Source organism: Pieris napi, chromosome 24, assembly GCF_905475465.1.
Source record: "Pieris napi chromosome 24, ilPieNapi1.2, whole genome shotgun sequence".
Taxonomy (NCBI): Eukaryota; Metazoa; Arthropoda; class Insecta; order Lepidoptera; family Pieridae; genus Pieris; species Pieris napi.
Window position 1 is genome coordinate 4099603 of NC_062257.1, and position 22926 is coordinate 4122528.

General features: G+C 35.3%; 2 protein-coding genes and 1 non-coding gene across 4 annotated transcripts in view; 2 read left to right on the top strand and 1 right to left on the bottom strand.

Moving 5' to 3' along the window:
* LOC125061664 (flap endonuclease GEN) overlaps nt 1-22926 on the bottom strand; it is a 102490-nt gene that overhangs the window by 29569 nt on the left and 49995 nt on the right. The gene's annotated exons all lie outside the window — the stretch shown is intronic.
* Trnaa-agc lies at nt 1810-1882 on the top strand. The gene has a single exon. It is a non-coding gene; the product is annotated as a tRNA-Ala (tRNA).
* The window catches only part of LOC125061666 (zinc finger protein 395), a 65861-nt gene continuing 57838 nt past the window's right edge, over nt 14904-22926 (top strand). Inside the window, exon 1 of the mRNA XM_047667192.1 lies at nt 14904-15614. Within this exon, the coding sequence (XP_047523148.1) occupies nt 15240-15614 (375 nt within the window). The 5' untranslated portion in view covers nt 14904-15239. The remainder of the gene's footprint in view (nt 15615-22926) is intronic.

Consider the following 22926-nt stretch of genomic DNA (forward strand, 5'->3'; position numbering starts at 1 on the left):
TGTTACCACAAAGGTTCTGTCCCTGGCTTTGCACCAATGGACCTTCTATGTAAAGATTTAACAATCGCTTGTAAAGTAACGGAAAATACTGTAATGAAACCAGTCTTAGAAAGAAGGCTGATCATCTGCTTAATCAAGCAAAATTATTATGATGTTTATTAGACGTAGCTGGATCGCAAAATAGATCACTTCGTGAGATTATTGGCTACTTCATGATCAATGTATAATCAGCGTTTAACTATATACACAGTGATGACAACTCTTACAGAATGTTCCCGTAGGATCAAATACAAATACCCCTAGATATCGTTTAAAAACCTTAAAAGTTTATGCTGTTCACTTGGTTTGAAAGGTAACAAGATTTTTAAAAAAAATTGTATAAATGAAGCCTAATTAAATGTAGTACATCATAAAAAATAGGACATCTTGATTCCCCCTAAATTTGAGAAGCAATCCCCAAGTTGGCGTCACTGCCTATTCAATATAGATATAAAATAGTTACATTATTCCCCGTTAGAGGCGCTGGTGTAGCAAATTTGTTGATTAGATTTAAAAAAAATTATGGCATATTTTGAAAAGCATACGTTATCAATATATTTTACTATAGTGTACAGAATATTTTTTAGAAAGTCAGGTTATTTTATGTTGACAATATACATGAAACTTAAATCGGGTTTATTTTATTATCCGACCTTGACATACACAGAAATTTAACACAAAAGGTTGCAGCGCCACCGACAAATTAATAAAGGAATTTATTGAGGTAACAGATCTATGTCACTAAAAAGGTTATCTCCTACAAACTCTCGAGATGGTTTGATTTATTCTTCTATTAAAAGAAATATTTCTAATTACAAAATTGAATATCTGAACATATCTTTATATTTAGATTTAACAATTTAGTTACATAACGTAAACATCTGACTCTAATGTCATAATATTGATGACAAAACGAAATTTAAATGACAGTTAGGCCATAGATCGATACTAAAACAAAATTATTAAGAAATCCAGATAATTATACCATGACAATTTTCGACTGGTAGGTATATATGTGATAGTATTTAATTAGAATTGTAACTAACTTAACTAACGGTTAATAATAATATAAGTTTGTTACGAGTACTTTTTTTTATTATATTGTGATTGAGATTAATATTTATTTATTTATTTCCTATTTTACAGTAACTTAATACTAATACAATAGAAAACTAACGTAAAACATAATATAAACATAACAAGTAAAAACCTTAAAACCTAAACCATTTTATAACTAATTATAAATAATGAAATATATTGTACTAATAGCGCGAAATGTAAAATTTGTCATAGAGTATAGATGAATTGGCGCGCTTTTTAGCAAACACTGAAGAACAAAACTCCTTGATAATATTTGACATAAACATAGAATTGACATTAATGTATTTGGAGAATCGTTTTGACGTTCCTGATTAAAATTCGACGAATTCAAATGAAACAACATTACAGACTAATAATTATGCTCAACTGCTATCTGAAATCGAATATGATTAATTATTATAATATAATTAATGCAAAATTAAGTTTAATTTATGAAAAACCTGAATAATAGGTATGCAATATGCATTTTTAGTGCTGCTTTGAATTTATTAAACGCAGCATTTAACAGTGATTTACGAAGGTAATTGATATTCAATACGTAATTATGGTGTCAATAGAATTGGAACGACCTACTTCGCAATATCTTTAGGATAACAACCTTGACAAGTTGAATAGAAAGTTGTTTTAATTTCGGTGTATATGTACTTTATTTTAGCCAATTGAAGATATGGGGGCGTAGCTCAGATGGTAGAGCGCTCGCTTAGCATGTGAGAGGTACCGGGATCGATACCCGGCGCCTCCAGTATAATTATTTTTAGTTTTTTTTTTTAATAAAAAACCATAATTTTAATTAATTTTTGTTCTTACATTTTTCATACAAAGATTTATTAATTGTTAAAACAAAAATGTTTAATTTATTTTATATTTGAACTTGTTATCATTATCAACAGTGGTTTCCTTGCGGTTGTTATCTTTGAAAGATATGATTACCACAAGTAGTATTAAAAGAAATATATATTTTATTGCATTTTGAAACAAATACACTATATTATTATTACACAATACTATTTTATCTAAGACTCGATTTACGGTCCGTCAAAAAAACAGCATTATTTCTTAAAAGGTCGTCAACGCACGAGCGAGCCATGGGCGGCAGCTACTTAATTATATGTAAAGATTTGTTTAATACCGTAAAAATAACTTTATATTTAGTAAGTAAGTTAGTTGTAAGCTGTAATTCTTTATAAATATATGATAGAGGACAAATCTTTGTTTTTAATTTATTTTATTATTATTTATTACTTAAGATGTCATGTGGAATATGGTGTAATGGTTGCAGCTCCTTACAAACGTTGTGTAAAACAAAAACTAGGTGATCAAAAAGAGTGGCGGAGAGTTTATTGCCAGTTCTTCTCTTCCGTTCTACGCCCTTGATTTGAGAACTGGCAGTAAATGGAAAATTAGAAACATTTAATGTTTATTTCTTTTTTGACGTTCATTGTGTTAAGTACTACTACCGTACTATTTAATGAATAAATGATTTTTGACTTTTGAATAAATAAAATAAAAATAAAAAAGTCTAAACAACGATGTGAAGAGTTGCAGATTATTACTTATCATCAGGTGAGTCTCCTGCCCGTTTGCCATCTATTACAAAAAACTACGAAAGAAGTTAAGTAAGTAAAGAATTATATACATTACCTTCCATATTGACCGTTCAAAAAATTCGTTCATTATCTTTGAGAATATAGGGTTCATACAGACAAACGAAGCTTGAGGATTTGATTTTATAAAAGGATTTGAATTCCTTGGATCAAATTCATTCGTGTTTAGTTCCAAATTCATCCACGAAGCGCTGCTCAAGACTCGTACACAATTATGATTTTTTTTACACTCGCGATCCTTCTAGCAAAGTAAGATTCTATGGGCATATGACTCAACATTAAATAATTAACTTAACAAATGAGTACCTACTAAATACTTCTTCTAGACTTCTACAATGAAATAATATTCAAATTTACTGTTTGTCCGAACTTCGTCTTAAAAGCTATATTAAAATATGTATTTTAATAATAATAATAAATTTATTTGCAAGAATATGGTATAAAAATGTTATGTTGGTACAATCTAAAGTTCTGCCACACGTAGCGTGCAAATTGGTGTTTAAAGGAATTTTAGATTATGAGGCAATTCTTATATTATATTATGTTATAAAATTAATATTATGTTTCACGGAAATAATCATTAATAGAATAATAAATTTTTCGAAAAGTATTTCATTACGTCGATTTAAATAACTCTAGCAGTCTCTGGTTTTGTCTCACATATTTCATAATTGTTTGATGTCTCCGTTTTAACTTGATGTTTGAGAATAAACGATAGCACTCATTCAGAAGTGGCCTTGTAAGTATTAGTATTATTTATTTATTACTTCGTTGTATACAGAAATACAGGACAATTTAGCTAAATAAAAAGGAGGTCAACTTGCGGCCTTATCGCTTTCGAGCGATCTCTTCCAGGCCACCACTGTGAGAAAAAAATAGATAAGGCAAGAAGTGCAAAACTACATAAGATAAAATAAATTAGACACAACTAATGGAACAAGCGATTAAAACATGTAAACATTGAAAGGGACAATAATAGAAAAACACAAATATTTAGTCTATTATTTAATACATTTTTTTATTATATATATATTAATTTAATACTGAAGACACTAGAACACTGCCACCAACACTGGTCGGCTATGCACCAATGGACTTTCTCACTATGTGCGTATTTAACATTCAAAAGAAAAGCATCGTGAAGAAACCCGCTTGCCTTAGACCCAAAAAGAATCGACGGCGCGTGTCAGGCACAGGAGGCTGATCACCTACTTGCCTATTAGATAAAAGATCATGAAACAAATACAGAAATCTGAGGCCCAGACTTAAAAAGGTTCTAGAGCCACTTATTTTTATTAGAATACCCCGGAAATATATGCAAGATTTCCACTCTATCGATAACTTCGATTTCGCGTAGACACAATCAGTGTAGAAGATGCAATAACTATTTATTGCAATAATAAGGAAGACATCACTAACCTTCATTACTTTAATAATGAGGAAGAGTTTTTTTCCTAATACACAATTAATTATATTTTAAACAATAAACCAAGGTTTATTTAAACCAATTTTATTACAGTACATTTTAACTGTAAACTTGTCAAACCTGGTCACTCACTGACAAACAAGAAAACAAACTATGAGGCTAACTAACTAGGCTTTTTAAAGAAATATCAAAAAGGTCAGTCGACATCACAGGAGACCAAAGATCTGACAGCTACCTCGGACAAAGAATTAGTCTAGCTATTCAAAGGGGGATCGCTGCCAGTATCTTCGGTACCTTGCTTAAAGGGACTCCTCTTAATAATATATTTTAGTTATTATATGTTAAGGTTAGTTATTAATTTCAATGTATAATGTATTAATAAACTAAGAGTATGTCAAAAGAGTATCGAAAGGAGTGTTCTAGGTCTCAAAATGAAAGATAGAGTAAAACTAGAAGAAATAAGTCATGACAAAGTTAAGAAACGCTGTTACTTGTAGTAAAAGACTTAAATGGAATGGACACATTATGAGAGAAGACAATGATAAATGGACGAAATGGCTTCCTCGCTATGACAAAAGAAAACGAGGAAGACAAATAAAGAGATGGGAGGATGATATAAGTAAATCAGCCCAAAAGAGTGGAAGCTCTTAAGGCCGATTTACATTATCTTAGTTTTTAGGAGAGTGCTTTAGGATAGTACTTTAGTTGAAACATGTAAACGCTACTTGCTTTAGTAAACGCTACGCTAAAGAACTTGCCTTTCAAGTTGTACTAAAGCACTCTCCTAAACACTAAAGGCCGATTTACATTATCTTAGTGTTTAGGAGAGTGCTTTAGGATAGTACTTTAGTTGAAACATATAAACGCTACTTGCTTAAGTAAACGCTACGCTAAAGAACTTGCCTTTCAAATTGTACTAAAGCACTCTCCTAAACACTAAAGGCCGATTTACATTATCTTAGTGTTTCGGAGAGTGCTTTAGGATAGTACTTTAGTTGAAACATGTAAACGCTACTTGCTTTAGTAAACGCTACGCTAAAGAACTTGCCTTTCAAGTTGTACTAAAGCACTCTCCTAAACACTAAAGGCCGAGTTACATTATCTTAGTGTTTAGGAGAGTGCTTTAGGATAGTACTTTAGTTGTAACATGTAAACGCTACTTGCTTTAGTAAACGCTACGCTAAAGAACTTGCCTTTCAAGTTGTACTAAAGCACTCTCCTAAACAATAAAGGCCGATTTACATTATCTTAGTGTTTAGGAGAGTGCTTTAGAATAGTACTTTAGTTGAAACATATAAACGCGACTTGCTTTAGTAAACGCTACGCTAAAGAACTTGCCTTTCAAGTTGTACTAAAGCACTCTCCTAAACACTAAGATAATGTAAATCGGCCTTAAGATAATGTAAATCGGCCCATAGATCAGGTCTATGTCCAAGGACAAGTAGCTTACAAAATAGAAATTAACTGGCTTGCCGATAAGTTCATGTTTGTTTATCTATGTAATCTGTTTTGGCTTTGTATATTGTCTAAGTGTTTTATAATATGCATGTTAGCTGTAAGATTACGAAATAAATAAATAAATAAAATGTTTTCTATTCCACGTTGTTACGTAATGTATTTTTACCCCACTAGATGGCGCTATACGGATAAAGTCCGGCATTTGACAAACGAGAATCACTGCGCTGTCTCAAGATCCTTATAACAAATTAATAATGATATGCGGAAGTCATACTTACGCAAACATATTATAAACTATTTAAGAAGGTTTATAAAACCATTTCAGATTGTTGTAGTGACTATAGAACCTATACAATTTGTTATTTTTATTTCTGTTCGTATTGGCTTACAAAATGAATAATTTCAAGAACCCGCCCGCAAGATGGCGCACCTACGATTCTTGTAAACAAACGCCAAGTATTTACGTGTTAATTTTTATTTTCAAATTACATAAACACATCTCGTGAGTACCCCAGACTGCGAATCCATGGGTCCCGGGTTCGATCCCCGGCTGAGACGAATATCGATGTGATGAGCATTTGGTGTTGTGCTTAGGTCTTGGGTGTTTAAATATATATTTATATGTCTATCTATCTATAATATGTATGTATATCCGTTGCCTCGTACCCATAACACAAGCTTCACCAGCTTAGCATGGGACTATGTCAATTGTCTTAAAAAAAAAAAACATTGGTTATAATTAACTAATCGATTCAAAGAAACTTTTTAAATTGCAATTAATATTAGCTAATTACGAGTGATATATGGGTTACTTGACTTTTGTGAGTTCAAAACATCGTGAGGAAACCGGCATGCCCTAGAAACAAATATCAATGACCTGGAAAAGCAATTAAAGAAGCTTAAAATGAGACTCATGTAAACATTACTTACACTGCTAACTTTTACCATTTTTTTTTGCGACTGAGGCGCAAACTAGCTGCTGTGGTCTCTGGCAGAATGACCAGCGCTGTGGAACATTCTGCTCCTCAGCATAATGCTGAGCCAGGGCCAATTACAGCCACAGCACACACGCATTACACACTTGAAACGAACCAAATGGGATTTTGTTTTTATATCTCTCATTGTATTTTTATAGTTTATTTTTTTCTTTGATTATTTTTATTTTGTGTGTTTTTGTTAGTAAGAAATGTTATGTCTATGTCATTGTATGTGACAGGAGGCCCTAAACAAATTGTACGTTTTCTTGAAGGCCACTTAGATTTCCTCACGATGTTTTGAACTCACAAAAGTTATTTCGGACCCAAATATCACTCGTTAGCTAACTTAATATTAATTGCAATTTAAAAAGCTTCTTAGAATTAATTAGTTAATTAGTGAATGTAATACAAATTTAATTATTAAATTCACTTTAATATTTTAAGAATAAGTTAATTATCAATTATAAAAATGGATATAATTTTGAGTCTGCTATTGTTGGAATTTGATGTTTGTGAAATAATCTATGGTGCTCTTCGTATAAGCTGTATCCAGAAGGATCTAACGAGAACTTTTAATCGAGTTGGAATGTCAAAAAATTTTGCAGAACATCTAACAACGGAAAGTTGCGTACCAACCACGTGTTGCGACTTGCGCCATGACCGCTACCACCTCCTTCAATTAATTATAATGGGTAAAATCCAGGGTAAACGGCGTTGGTAGTAGAAAGAAATCATGGCTTCGCAACGTTAGGTAGTGTACAGGTATTGCGACTGCGGAAGAGTTGCTGCATCTGGCACAGGATAAGATACTGACGGCCAGTAATGGAGAGGCACTAAAAGGAGAAGAGATGATCTATTTGGGCACGTGTGATCATCATCATCCATGGCTATACAGCCCCGTGTGGGCCTACAGAAGTATATTTTGCTATCGCTATATGTTTAGTGTTTCTTGCGTCCAAATTCGAACCCCTTTTGTCCTTGAGAACTCCAATGTGATCTACATACCGTATCACAAATTTTACGAAAACTGTGACTTAAATGTTTCGTCAAGATCGATGTAGTAATTGGTGATATCCACTTATGTAAAAGATAATAATATTTTTTTTAATTCGGTTTGATTTATTTAAAATACTTTTTTAAAGTGTGCTTTTGTGCCTTGTTGGTGCGCTTAATAACTTAAAGTAGCTTTGAAATGATTGAAAACTTGTCTTTTTTTTTTATCTATTGCTGCAAATTGAATAATCGTCCTTTGGCAAAACACAAAACTGCATTTGTTTTACTGCTGTAAGCTTCATTTAGTTTATCTACTGTGATAAATTATAAAAAATATAAAACAAAGTTCACCATCGCATTATTATTGCATTTATTTTGATTTTCACTAGTGTTGGCCTCAGGTTACAGCGACATCCCCACCACCAACGGACTTCCTATGGGCGCATTTAACACTAGCTTTTATGATGGAAAACATCGTGAGGAAACCGGCATGTCTTGGATACAAAATGTCGACATGTGTCAAGTAGAGAAGGCTGATTTGACTAATGTGGGGGGGGGGGGGCATCGGAATCAGCTGGATATAACACAACCTAATAAACAACCTCTGAGCTAGCAACAAGCGCAAGGATCTCACTCAATTAATATAGAACAATCTTAATTAAAATTAATTGAAATATGAATTTCAGTTTTTATACTTTGACTAGCCGTTTCGCGCCCGCTTTGCTGGACGAATTAAAATAAATTTTATGTTTCATTATTTTATTTTTTTTCATATTTTTATTATTCTTCTTTTTAACTTCCCGCTAAGAAAATTGAAATATTGCGAAAATCGAGTTTTTAACAGATGTTGACGTTTTGCGGTTCTAGGAAGCCTCTTTTGTTTTTATTAGCGGGATAAATTTTCATAAAAGTAAAACAGCAATAAAAAAAATGAAGGAACGTTGGAATTAAAAAAATAAATAGCCATAAACCATCTAGGAAAAATTTCGCATCGAATGGTGGTAGTTTCATGTCGATACGATCAGTGGTTTAAGCGTGAAAGAGCCTCAAACGAACACCATTTTCTTTATATATATATATAAGATTACTTACGGTGTTTCGTTACTGATTTCTTCTAATTTTTTTCTATTATCATTTAAGTTTCTTAAGTGAACAATTTAATATTAAAAATCTCAACAAAGCAGTGTTGGCCTGGTGGCTTCAGCATGCGACTCTTATCCCTGAAGTCTCAGGTTCGATCCCGGACCAATGAACTTTCTTTCTATGTGCGCATTTAACATTCGGTCAACGGCGTGAGTCAGGCACAAGAGGCTGATTACCTACTGATTGCGCCACTGATGATTTTTAATGTTACATAGGGCATAAGAATTTTACAAAAGCTTAGGTATGGCACAAAAGAGGTTCAATCTCTCTCTCTTCAGTCGGCAGCCAATACCAGAGCGTCGTGGTCAACAAGAAAACATCTGGAGCCCACAATCTGTTTCCACCGACGTCTGACAGTATTTTGAGGACGATGGGGACACTTGATTGGTCAATATAAGGTTTTTTTTTTGACAATTCACACCAATTGACCTAGTCCCATGCTAAGCTGGTGAAGCTTGTGTTATGGGTAGGTACTAGGCAACGGATATACATACATTTTATAGATAGATAAACATATAAATACATATTTAAACACCCAAGACCTAAGCACAACACCAAATGCTCATCACATCGATGTTCGTCTCAGCCGGGGATCGAACCCGGGACCCATGGATTCGCAGTCAGGGGTACCAACCACTAGACCAATGAGTCATCAAATGGTTGGTATCCACCCACGATCAGTTTCTCCAAGTTCTCCTCTGCGCATTATATGATATAAACAGACCCCCATACTCCCCGCGTCACTTTTAAAACATGCCCCGGCGCGGTGGTTTATAAATTGATTACCTAACAATAAATTTTGCGTGTTGTTCCCACGAGAATGTAAGTGCGTGCTCCTATTTCACCATGCCTACTGCTGATATAGGACAATCTTTGTTTTTAATTTATTTTATTATTATTAATTACTTAATCATATGAAATATGGTGTAATGGTTGCAGCTCCTTACAAACAAAACTTGGCGATTATAAAGAGTGGCGAAGAGTTTATTGCCAGTTCTTCTCTTCCGTTTTACGCCCTTGATTTGGCAGTAAATGAACATTTGAAGCACTTCATCTTAATTTACGTGTCACGTTTTTTGTCCGCTATGGACTCCTAAACTACCGAACCGATATCAATCAAATTTGCACACCGTGTGCAGTTTGATCTAAATTAAAAGATAGGATAGCTTACATCTCAATTTATACCCGCAATATTATTTTATTGCAAAATATTTGTTTATTATTTGATATTCACTATTCTAACAGATGGCGCTGTGTTGAAAGTACCAACGTTTCACATAAGATACAATTTAACACGTTCACTGCGGCAAGTAAAATTATAATTTTTCATCAGGTGCGGCGGCGGGCCAAAATGCGCCCCCAATGATATTTCCGCCGGTGCGTGGCAGGTCTTTCTAGACCCAACAGCACTAGGATAGATTAAATTGCTATAACTTTGTGGAAACATGATTTATAAAATTTTTTTTTATATTGTTAGAATGACCTTGAACCCATCTTCCTTAGGTTTGATTCGCCCCGGGATCTGGCAAACAGGAAATGAGAAATAAAGCAGGAAAAGCGGCAGGCCGATATCGACCTGAACCGCACTAGAATATATTTTTAGTAGTGATGGGACAGAGAAATATCGAAAATAAAACAGAATTATCGTAAAGGAACTGAAAAATGTATTTATTTACTTATGTATGCCTGTCTTGGAAACAGAAATACTTTTTATTTTTCTTAGTGGAAAATATTTCTTCACTGCTGTCACTATCACTGTCAATAACTGCAAGGCGAATTACTTTATTTTCCAAAAAAAATTTTTTTTTTTTGTATTGCTTGCCATCGTTGATAATATCGAGGGCTATGTTAGATCAGTTAGATAGCACAACACTAACTGGTCGGGCGCGCGCTCTGTGCGGTATCGGGTCGCTAGCTGCCTGTTGGGAGGGCGGGCTGAAATAGGCCCACTGCCGCACTCAGCGGATACAAAGCAGCGTCAGTGCGTGGTAGGTCGATAACAGCCTGCCGTTATGTTTTGATGGGGAAAACCTACAATTTTGACCGCAAGATGAAATATATATTTGTCCCTGTCGAATTTTTACAAACACCTGAGATAATCGTTACGCACCAGCGAGAGGGACATAGATTTCTTCGTCCGCACCAGCGGAAATACCGCGGCAGGCTGATATCGGCCTGTTACGCAGTGAACGTGTTAATGGCATAACCACCAATAAAGCATGGTGGTCCCCATGAGTGGTGTTCTCCTACCGTTTCCCTTGAATAGTTTACTACTATGTAATATAACAAAAACCTTAGCCATAGCAACGCTTGGCTGGTCTGCTAGTATATGTATATTTATTTTTTAGACGTTCATAGGTGTATATTTTGTTACATATATGAATAAATGATGTTTGAATTTGAATTAAAAAAAGGATCGATGTATTGGTGCGCTTCGCTTTAAATTCTCAATTTCAATAAATTACATATAAAAAGAATTACGTGCCTTATTTTTAATGATAGGAAAACGTGATATATTTAAAAACGTGACCTTTCATTAAATCGCTATTGCATTAATTAACACGACATGAAAGTTAGTTCATCAACATTCTTAGGTATTTTATATAATTTAATTTAATAAACGTGAATTTGCTAACGCGTATAAAACATACGTTTATTTGTTACTTCCCAATTTTGCGTTTTACAAGTTTACATAATACACATTTTGCTCACTCAGGATTTCTTAGTTTTATAAGCGTGGTGATTTCTTTATTATCAGTAATAATAATAATAATAATAAACCTTTTTATTTCCTGTTTTACAATATTTGGTAGTTGTTATATTAAAGTAACCAAAAATATTGATTTTGTTAGTAGGTTAGCTTAAATTATGTTAGTAATATTATCATAGTATTATTATCTTATTATCAGTAATCCGAGATAATTGGGGGATTGCAAATGCAGATGGTCTAAGATCCCGATATACAACGACCTTCACCGAGATGCTTATTTAATGAAACGTATTTTATATTTAATTTAATATGTCAATAAATATAATCCATATGGGTCGCCTAGAAAATTTCAGTCCAGAGTATTTTAATTAATATTTAAAAAAAATATTAATATTACACTGCAAACTGACTTTTGACGATCTTTTGAGTTGTAGTACAGGTTCGGCGCGTGCTAGGCTTTTGGCCGTGGGTACGCATGAGGCCGGCTACTGGCTTCAAGCTTACCCATCGACAAATACAGGAACTTTTCTTGAGCCTGACACGCTTCGAATCGCTACCTGTCTTCGGCTTGGGGTTCCGGTCTGCGCTCCTCATATATGTCCCTGTGGCAGTGATGTCGACAAGTTAGGACATCACGGCCTGTCATGCCAAAAAAGTGCAGGCCGCTTCTCGAGACATGCCGCACTTAACGATATCATACGCCGTTCCCTTGCCACCGTCAACGTGCCAAGTATACTTGAGCCGAGTGGTATTGCAAGAGACGATGGCAAGAGACCGGACGGTATGAGTTTGATTCCATGGAAGATGGGTCGGGTACTGGTATGGGATGCAACCTGTTCAGACACGCTGGCCCCTTCCCATCTACATGGAACCAACTACAGAGCTGGTGCGGCTTGTGAAGCGGCTGAAAAAAATAAAGCATGCAAATACAGGGGTCTAGGCTCAGAATATGATTTTGTCCCATTCGGTGTCGAGACCCTTGGTCCGTGGGGTCCTAACGCTTTAAGGCTTTTCAAAGAAATTTCAAAAAGGTTAGTCGACATCACAGGAGACCGAAGATCTGGCAGCTACCTCGGACAAAGAATTAGTCTAGCAATTCAAAGGGGGAACGCTGCCAGTATCTTCGGAACGTTGCCTAAAGGGACTCCTTTTAATGATATATTTTAGTTTATGTTAAGTTTATTTTTTTTTTTTTTTTTTTTTTTTCAATCTAAATAATTGTTATTAATTAAATTGTTATTGTTTAATTTAATATGTTTATATTATAAATAAATATATATTCATAGAATTATTAAAAAAAAAAAAAAAAAAAAATACGTTTCATTAAATAAGCATCTCGGTGAAGGTCGTTGTATATCGGGATCTTATACTAAGATTGTTTCACCCGTCAAACAATATGTAAAAAATTTAACATAGAATATTGGCTGCACTGTCATTTTCATACAAAGATCTATCAAAAGGTAACATATCTAAAAGGTTATTGGCACATTTTGCAAATTGGCAAATTTGGATTAATATTTCTGTCTTAGATGGTGGGTTATGGATTGAGATAGGTTATTGGGTTCGGGCGTAAATCGTCAGAGTTTCGCACCGAGGTTATAGCCCGATGTAGGCACTCTCTTCAACAGTTACATTGCATTTATTCATTATATAGCAATTAAGATTTCATTTTTTGCTTATATTCTATTGTTGTACAATAAAATCCTCGATTATTTAACGCCCCGATGACCTTGGAACCGTTGAAGGAACAATTCCTGTAGTAACATTATCCTTACATCTTACTGATCCTTATCCTTACTACTTAAAGAAGAATTCAGTTTTTTAAACAAAAAACTGAAAATATCAAGAGAATGTTGAAAATGACAGTCGTGGAAACTGCAACATTGCGTCAATAGATGGCGCTGTTCTCACATTGTGTTTATTAACGTGATCTGAGAGTTCAACGCTTTGTTTTTTATTATTTCGCTAACGGCAAACATACGAACGCATCTGTAGCCATAGACAACTGTCCCCCAGATTACACTACCACGTAAATGACATATATTACTTATAGTTATGATTAAATCAATGAATGGTGGTTACATTTTTATAATCAAGGTGCCTTTAAAGCGTGGGAGAGTATTTAGACCATAAGTGTTGACAACTATTAAAAATAAATTAACAGCTGTTCTTATTATTATGACATCATGATAATATGACATTTGCAAATAAACAATTTACTTAAGAATTATCTAATAAATGTAATTATAGTGAGTTATTTATCTTAAATAACATAAAATATTCGCTCTTTTATCCTCAAAATAGGTTTTATTTAACTTTTCTAATGCGGAAATCATAGATAATAGATATTACTTATTATCTTTGAAGATTATTTCACAATAAAGCATCTCTACCACGGTGTTACAATAAAAATCTATAATGATTATATGCCTTTATTTTAATTATTGAATAGTGGTAATGCTATATAATTATTATCTAATTAATGTGTCAATTATCGACATTCATTTGACGTTACACTTGTTAATAAATAATATCTAAACAATTGATTGTGTTCCATACAAATATGTCAAAGATTTTGTATCCCTAGAATATCTGCCTTTTGATAAATAATTAAATTATTTTGTGTAGTTTAAAATATCTAAATCAACATACATATGTTTATTTTTATTATCTAAAGATATCAGAAATATGGAGAGAAATTTTGGCGCCAAATTTAGTATTTTCTTTACGTTTACGTTTCGTGTTCGCTATTATTATTAAAATATCGTCTACGGTCTGTGTTTTCTGTAATGATATCAATTTATATTAAATGAAATAATTCACAAAGGTAAAAAATGCATAATACTTATTTTTCCTGTTTTGATTGCGTATAACCACTTAATTTTCATTTGTTTTAAAGTTACATAAAATGTTTTTATATTTTAAAATGTGTGGTTGCCCTGCTGCCTAGAGTAACGGTCTATTGTGTTTCTATTTGTACGTTAACAGCGGTAAAGGAGTTAAAATGTCTCTTGTAGTTCTAATAGTCCAATCATTCAATTTACAATGTGCGTAGATGTAATGAGGTCGCTTTAATAGCGTTGCATAAGTGGGGTGCATCTGCTTGACATTTGAATTGACCCAAAATCCGAATAGAAACTGTGTCATGTAGCCGGCAAGCGAAGCGGGCCCTCGTCGGCGCGGCGAGGTGCGTTGTGCAATCCCGTTACCGCTCCTCCACTACACGTGCGAACGAAACCGGCGCGATCGTTCGTGGGCGGCGTTCCGCTGAAAATAGCGAGGAGGCCCGAACAAACGCCGGGCCGACACCGACAACACCCGAGCGTGAGTTTACTCACTCCCTTCCACCCGCGCACGCATCGAAGCGCCGTCACCCTCACACAAACAGCTGAGTATCAAAACAAAGAAGCGAGACGGGCGGTCGCCGCTCCCGCTCGCCGGCCGGCCGGCCTCGCCGACATGCCAGTTCTCGTTTGAACCGTGACTATCGTGGTTGTCTGTGGCGAGCTTCACAAAGTTTACAACCGCGAAAGGATTTTCCTTTGTCCCGATCCACACGGATCCTGTCGTATTATGAGTCCGCGCGAGAGCTGCGAACAATCACGGCGTATTGTGGTGCCGAAGCGTGTACGTTCTATATCGCGTCGAAGTTCTCGTAACTTACCAAAATTCTGTGACGGTTATCCAGCGAAACGCGTGCGCCGGGCGATTTGAAATACTTAAGTGTTGTGTGTGAGGACGGTCCGATAGACGTTGTGCTACCTGTGTTGTTTTTAACTTTTGTAACAATGTCGACCGGCAAGCGTCTTGCGAAGCGCTCTATCATCGGCACGCGTGTTGCGGCGCTGGGTGATGAAGGACTGTACTATTCAGGGATGATTCAGGCGGTGAAAACGCCGGCGCCGTTCCCGGAGAATAATAACTGTATTAACTTGACTCCTAATACTCGATACACTGTGCGGTTTGACGGCGGTAAGCTGACCAGGGAATATAGAGACGCTGAGCTGATCGGGCCCGGTTTCCGGGGCCTAACCGGAGTGCGTTTGAAGGCCGGTCAGCGCGTGTTCCTCACGTACAATGGGCGCGAGGTGCGCGCTGACGTGCTGGAACACGACCACGATTCTGATGAATTGCGCGTCCAGGTGCATTCACCTTCAGCAGAGGTAAGTGTATGTAGGAGAGAGTTTATTACTAGAAATACACCAAGCAAATAAGGCTGTACCGGCCGTTTTCCTCGAAGAAAAGACATCAACGGCACCGCGGTATTCAATTAATTCATGACTGTCATGTTGACACTTGTAGACAAAGGTTTCAGCGGGGGAGGAGTAATGACCTCGCTTGCACGTGGAGATACATGCATCAACGTGCAGGACCCGTGACGTCATTGCCTAATTTTCATACATAAAGGCCGATTTACATTATCTTAGTGTTTAGGAGAGTGCTTTAGTACAACTTGAAAGGCAAGTTCTTTAGCGTAGCGTTTACTAAAGCAAGTAGCGTTTACATGTTTCAACTAAAGTACTATCCTAAAGCACTCTCCTAAACACTAAGATAATGTAAATCGGCCTTAACGAACCTGACGAAATAAGGTTTTCAGAAGTTGATCGAAAGTGAAACTATTAAACAAAGGATGCAGTTGATAACAATGGTTGACTATCGCTGTTCATAGACACAGATGAACAATAAGGCTTAGACCTTATGCTCTCCTTTATATGATTACTAGAACATCTCCCGCTGATAGAGGACAAATCTTTGTTTTTAATTTATTTTATTTATTACTTAAGATGTCATGTGGAACATGGTGTGTGGTTGCAGCTTACAAACGTTGTGTAAAACAAAAAACTTGGTGATTCAAAAGAGTGGCGGAGAGTTGATTTGCCAGTTCTTTTCTTCCGTTGGTGTAGGATGAATAAATGATTTTTTACTATCACTGATATAAAAAACATATTTTTATGTATTTACAAAACCTTGCCAACGCTCCGCTCACTGGGTACTTGAGAAAAATAAAAAATAAGATATAATGTACAAACACGAAGAGATAAAAAACAATTGAACCATAAAGGAAAATTGATGTCAAAGTGTGAGGGGAGCAATTTTGGATATCCAGACCGCTCAGTCTGGACATCTGAGATGGTTCTTCTGAAAGGAGAGACAAATAAGATGATACCTGGGGTATACAGAGGGTACACGAAATTTAAATCTACATAAAAGTAAACGTCTTTAAATGTGTGTGACGTTGGACCGAAAGTTCTTCTTTTTCGTCATTATAAGATGGTAAAAGAAGAAATATTGTGGCATAATCTGTGCCATGAGGTTTTACATTACGCGTTGATTTGCCAACCAATAAAAACTAGTGTTTAATTGCAGGACAATACTGATTACGCTATAACTACGACACATTACACACATACATTAGAATAAATCTAATACACAATTTCTTAGAGTTAAGAATACGCATATATAAGATAGCACAGGCCTTGGAAGTAACAGATTGTATGCTTATCCCAAAGCAATATGACCCGATTTTAGGAATCACGACTGAATTATTAAGAATACGAAAGGATAGATTGTGGACTAACTAAAACGATACATAAATTAATTTTATACGTTTCTCCGATGATTATATGAAAGAAAACTTCTTTGGTCTTGTTTTCTATCTAGTACGTGAAAATTAAATTTACAGATCCATTAATACCATTTCATATACGTCTTTAAATATTTTATAATCTTTGAGCTTACTTCTAAGTTCGATTAGCACTTGAAATGTGTACTTCTAGTTTTTGAGATGACAAAAGTGGGCAGTGTTAGCCTAGTGGCTTAAGCGTGTGACTCTCATCCCTGAGGTCGTAGGTTCGATTCCCAGACTGGACTTTCTATCTATGTGCGCATTTAACATCCGCTCGAACGGTGAAGGAAAACTTCGTGAGGAAACCGGCTTGCCTTACACCCAAAAAGTCGACGGCGTGTGTCAGGCACAGGCCGATCACCTACTTGCTTATTAGATTGACAAATGATCATGAAACAGATTCAGAAATCTGAGGCCCAGATCTAAAAAAAGGTTATACCACTGTTTTAATACAAATGTAACACCTTGTATATAGAACATACTAGATTCGCGTACTTTTACTTCACAGTTGCGCAGTAACCGGTAATCTAGTGCTGATTGATGCAACCACATCGGTACCATTACGTGTCCGTTAGATTTTATTGTTCACTATACGGGATTAATAATAATAATAAAAAGTGCGTACAAAGTACACGTCAGAAGTGAAACTTCTTTGGCAAACTAATTTTTAACTCTTGTTCTATGCAAATCTAAAACTTTAGATTTCCGAGACTTAGGGGGAGGGAAAAGGAAGATATGTTAGGAATTTAATGAATTTAATTGTCATTAATCGAAAATTAATACGATTTATAAATTTATTTTTTTATATATTTCTTCGATAATAAAAACACGTGGTATTTTAATTTACAATTCGTCATTTGAGATTTCAATAAATTATTTTGCATAAAATATAAAATACTAGCGGTCTTATTAAGTGGCAGCTAGGTGAGGGGTACCGGGTTCGATTCCCGTTTCGAGGGCAAGTTTTAATTCAATTTAAATTTGTTCTCGGCCTTTGGGAGAGTTGTGCGGTACCGGGCGAGTGCCTAAACCGTACATGGAGGACACGGTCGAATTTCTAAAGACAAAGCACGAATTATAAAAAATTCTATACTTGACGCTGGCTAATGCACAAATCGTGCCAGAGCCATTAAAAAAAAAACTTTTCGATACGTGAAGAGTTATCGCTGTTTCGTTACACGTGTGAACTGGTGTATCTAATCGGTAGTATTGCATTGGCTTAGATAAGTGTTGAATGGGGGAAGCCGTCACAAACACATGCGAAATAGAGTGAAGGTATCACAGGAATCGCTTGTTTATGGATGGTGAAGTTTTCCAGAAGTAGGATGTTCCACTCCGGGGTCACCAATGTAAGGATGGTCTTGATCAGTCTAGCTCTTGACTGGAATTTAGGTCCAGTATATATCCTTAATCTGGGCCTCAGACTGTATCTGTTTGATGATCATTTGTCAATCTAATAGGCAAGTAGGTGATAAGCCTCACTGACACACGCTGTCGACTTTTTGGGTCTAAGGCAAGCCGGTTTTCTAATAATGTTTTCCTTCATTAAATGCGCACATAGAAGGAAAGTGAACAGCCGGAGAACGAACCTACGACCTCAGGGATGAGATTCGCTGGAGCCACTAGGCCAACACTGCGCATTATATACATTTTTTTTTAAAGACAATTCACACCAATTGACCTAGTCCTATGCTAAGCTGGTGAAGCTTGTGTTATGGGTACTAGGCAACGGCTATACATACATATTATAGATAGATAGACATATAAATACATATTTAAACACCCAAGACCTAAGCACAACACCAAATGCTCATCACATCGATGTTTGTCTCAGCCGGGGATCGAACCCGGGACCCATGGATTCGCAGTCAGGGGTACTAACCACTAGACCAATGAGCCGTCCATATTACATACATTACTTTACAATTAATTTGTTATATAAGCTTTGGTTTTTCTACAAATCCTTTTGTGAGTTGAGTTAGCTAAAAGTATATATTATGATGATCATTTACTTTCTTCATATGACGCGTAATTGCATGTTAGACATCGGCAAACGTCACGTCACGCTGGAGAAATTGAAATTCCATATGTGCGTATGCGCACATCGTAACGGTGAGCGACCTAATTGTTGTGTATTTGGAGCTACTAATTTCGATCTTGACACTGTATAACAGATAAATATCGAGAACAAGGAATATCAATTTTTTTTTTTTAATTTTGAATTCTGGCCTTTAAAAAACAAGTGTTGGCCTTTAACAATATATGCGGTTACATGACACTTAACATTCCGTATTTATTGCAGACCTTACTTTAGTTCGCTAAATATAGGAAATATTTTATAATTAATTTCACAGTTTAATGACCGTTATTATCATGTTTATTCCTAAATCCCATGAGGAAATATGACGTGGTATTCCCCATTTCTGAGTAGATTCAGTAAATCAAGCACACATATATGACTCATACATATATAAGTTATGTAGGCATATCAAGGTACAAGAGACCTTTCCGTACTTCCGCAATCTCATTTAGAGCAATTATCGCTTTAAAATTCGATTTTTAAATCTTGTTCTTACATACGAAAGCAGAAAGTCGGCCTTAAAAATGTTCGAATTTTAAATTTTGTCTTACAAACGAAAGCAACGGAAATGATAGGTTTAACAAGTTCGATTTTTAAATTTCGTCTTAATAAACGAACGAAAGCAGAGATCCGTTTTAAAAATGTTCGAATTTTAAATTTTGTCTTACATACGAAAGCAGCGGAAATGATAGGTTTAAAAAGTTCGATTTTCAAATTTCGCCTTAACAAACGAACGAAAGCAGAAATCCGTTTTAAAAATTTTCGAATTTCAAATTTTGTCTTACATACGAAAGCAGCGGAAATGATAGGTTTAAAAAATTCGAAATTAAAATCTCGTTCTTAACGTACGAGCGAAATAAGGTCAGTGACAAGCCCGGAACAGTGTAACGGTATGCGTTACAAAATCGCGTCAAGAATTATTTTCACGTGCGCGCGGCGCCGCGGCCATCCGGACCGTTACTCGGTGGCACACAACAATCGACGTCACCCAATCCGAATTCGGCTTAATTTCCTCAAGTAATTACTTTACTGTTACCTTGAGAAGTCGGTTTACAGTGCTCTTACGTCATATACAACTATTTGTTTTTGTACAAACCACAGATATTGATTATAATATGCAGAATCCTATAGATGACATATTAAGAATGAAAGATGAATGTTTTCAATGGAAATATAAAGAGAAAAAATTAAAAAGGCAAATTACAAGCCTGTCAACAATTGGACGAATATAGCAATATTACGCTAACAGCAAATTTCAATTCCTGCCAATGGACTTTGTATCCGGCTAATAAATAAATTAAAAAAAAAAATGCAAATTTCAAATTTAGAATGTGTTTGTTGAATTAAAAAATATTTCCTGTGGTAATTTTATAACACTGGCAGCTTAAGTTTTAAAAAATCAAATTTAGAATGTGTTTTTTGAATTAAAAAAAAACCTGTGGTAATTTTATAACACTGGCAGTTTAAGTTTTAAAAAATCAAATTTAGAATCAATTTTTAAAAAATGAATTCTAAGTCATTCAAATAAATCAAATTTAGAATTTATGATTTGTTTGAGGTAGGTCCTACAATTGCACTAAATTAACAGTTATGTAAACGGCAGTGATTTCCCTACGAAACCGGCTCACCTTTCATATTCTGTCGAGTGTTAAGCCATTGCGATTCGCTGTGGCCAATCCCACAATGTGAAAGTGCCTCGCACACCTGCGCCGATGACCGTGTACCGTTTTAGATTCACTCACTTTTACACAACGAATTACGACACGTCCAACATCTCGCTAACAATAGATTAAATTCTCAGAGGGACGATACTTCGCACCTCCGAATCTTATAAGAGTAGCTGTCTCCCGCCTTCGCCTGGCTAAAAAACAAATAAGGCATACAAATCTAAGTGTCATTCGGAGTCGACCATTTTTAAAAACAAAAATCACAGATTAAACAAACATAGAGAAAAAAGAAGTTTGTTTATGACATATGTCAACTCTCCGATTTTGACATACGGAAGTCATAGTTGGCGCGATATCCTTTGGCTTAGATCATTAGACATTTCAGTTAATACACGTCAAATTAGGACAGGGTCCTTCAAGTCCAAAACCAATTCTTAAAAGGCCGGCAACGTACTCGCAAACCCGTGAGTATTGTCCATCGGTTTATTACTTAACATCAGATGAACCTCCTGCCCCTGTTTTATAGTTTATCGCTTATTAAATGCCCGTATTTTAACAATATCTAATTAGAGCAAACATAACAGGTTCATTATCTTGTATGACATGTATTGAGTGTGAATATAATTTACATTATGAAATATCGATTTAAAATTTATGAGGATATAAGTGAATATTATTTAATAGTGAGTACTACACATTTAACGAATAAATCGCGATTTGATTATTGACACAACTATATTAGTAATAATTCCTCTACTATTTAATGTATGTCGTAATCTGTGGTATCGTTGTCTATGTAAAGATGCGTTCAAATGTGTGCCGTTGGGATTTATCAAACATAATTACATGTTTTCTTTGTAGAATTACGTATAATAATAAAGCAATTGATTGTAAAATATTACGCATTTATAATATAAAACACTTTCGTAATATACCTACACACAAAAATAAAAATTAATTTGCTATAGAAATAGATTAAGCACTCGAATAGATAGACCTAATATGCCATAGTGTATATTCGTCTCTTTCTGTCTTGTGTTTACGGCTGAAAAGAGATCCGTAAGTGAAAACGAAACTATTGTACGCTCCGTTCGATTTTCATTGGTCAACATTGACGCGACGTAATGCGTCATATTACGTCCGTGCAACTTTTGACGTGACAACGTCTAATAAATCGATGAACGCCGGCTGCACGCAAAAGCATGACTCACTGTCCCGTTACGCTCATTGTCCCTTTACGCTCATTGTACGCTTACATCTATCTCTCTTCCACTCGATTGGCCTTTGTCCGAGGATTCACACAAAAAAATAATTCAGTAAAAATGATTCAATTTTATTAATAAAAGTATGCAATCATTTCATCGATGTTTTGATATGTTGTCACGTTAAACTATCGTTCGTTAACCGACTTTACAGAGCATTATTTTTTACATTCTCATCCGCTATCATAAACTAATGTTCTAGTATAAAAAACACTGTAAAATAATGATACTGTTTCCACTTCACTTGCTCCAATTTTCCATACTATAACCAAGACACTTGCGCTCACGGCAAGCGTTGCGTGGTAATATCGCGTGCTGTGTCAATTTCACTAAAATATTTGTTTTGAATTCCTGTTTATGCGTTAACAAAGCCGTATTCTGAATCCTATGCGAAAGCGAGCGTTGCTTTCACCGCATTCAGATGACTTAAGCAAATTGTGTTTTGAACTCTCTCGCTCTCTACATACGCCGATGTTACTATATAAATCTAAAGTTCAGAAAGACTTCGAATCCTAATATATAGAGAGCCTAAAGATTCAGAGTTACGACTCATGTCAAATGGATTTTGACGTATAGTAGTCATAGTTCGAGCTTCGTTTGTCTATGAACGCAGCCATCTTTAAACGTCCAACACAGTCAGGGAAATACAATGTTTTATGTAATTTTTATGCGGTTAAAAAGTCAGTTATGTCCGGTTTGCGACCGAGATTGTTGACTATCGGAATCTTAACGTTGTTTTCTCACAAACCAACAATGCTATCTTATCTTACTTGATTTATTTAGACACTGTATCACTAAGTGCCAGCCGGTTACGAAACGCGAAGTTAGGTCAAGATGTAC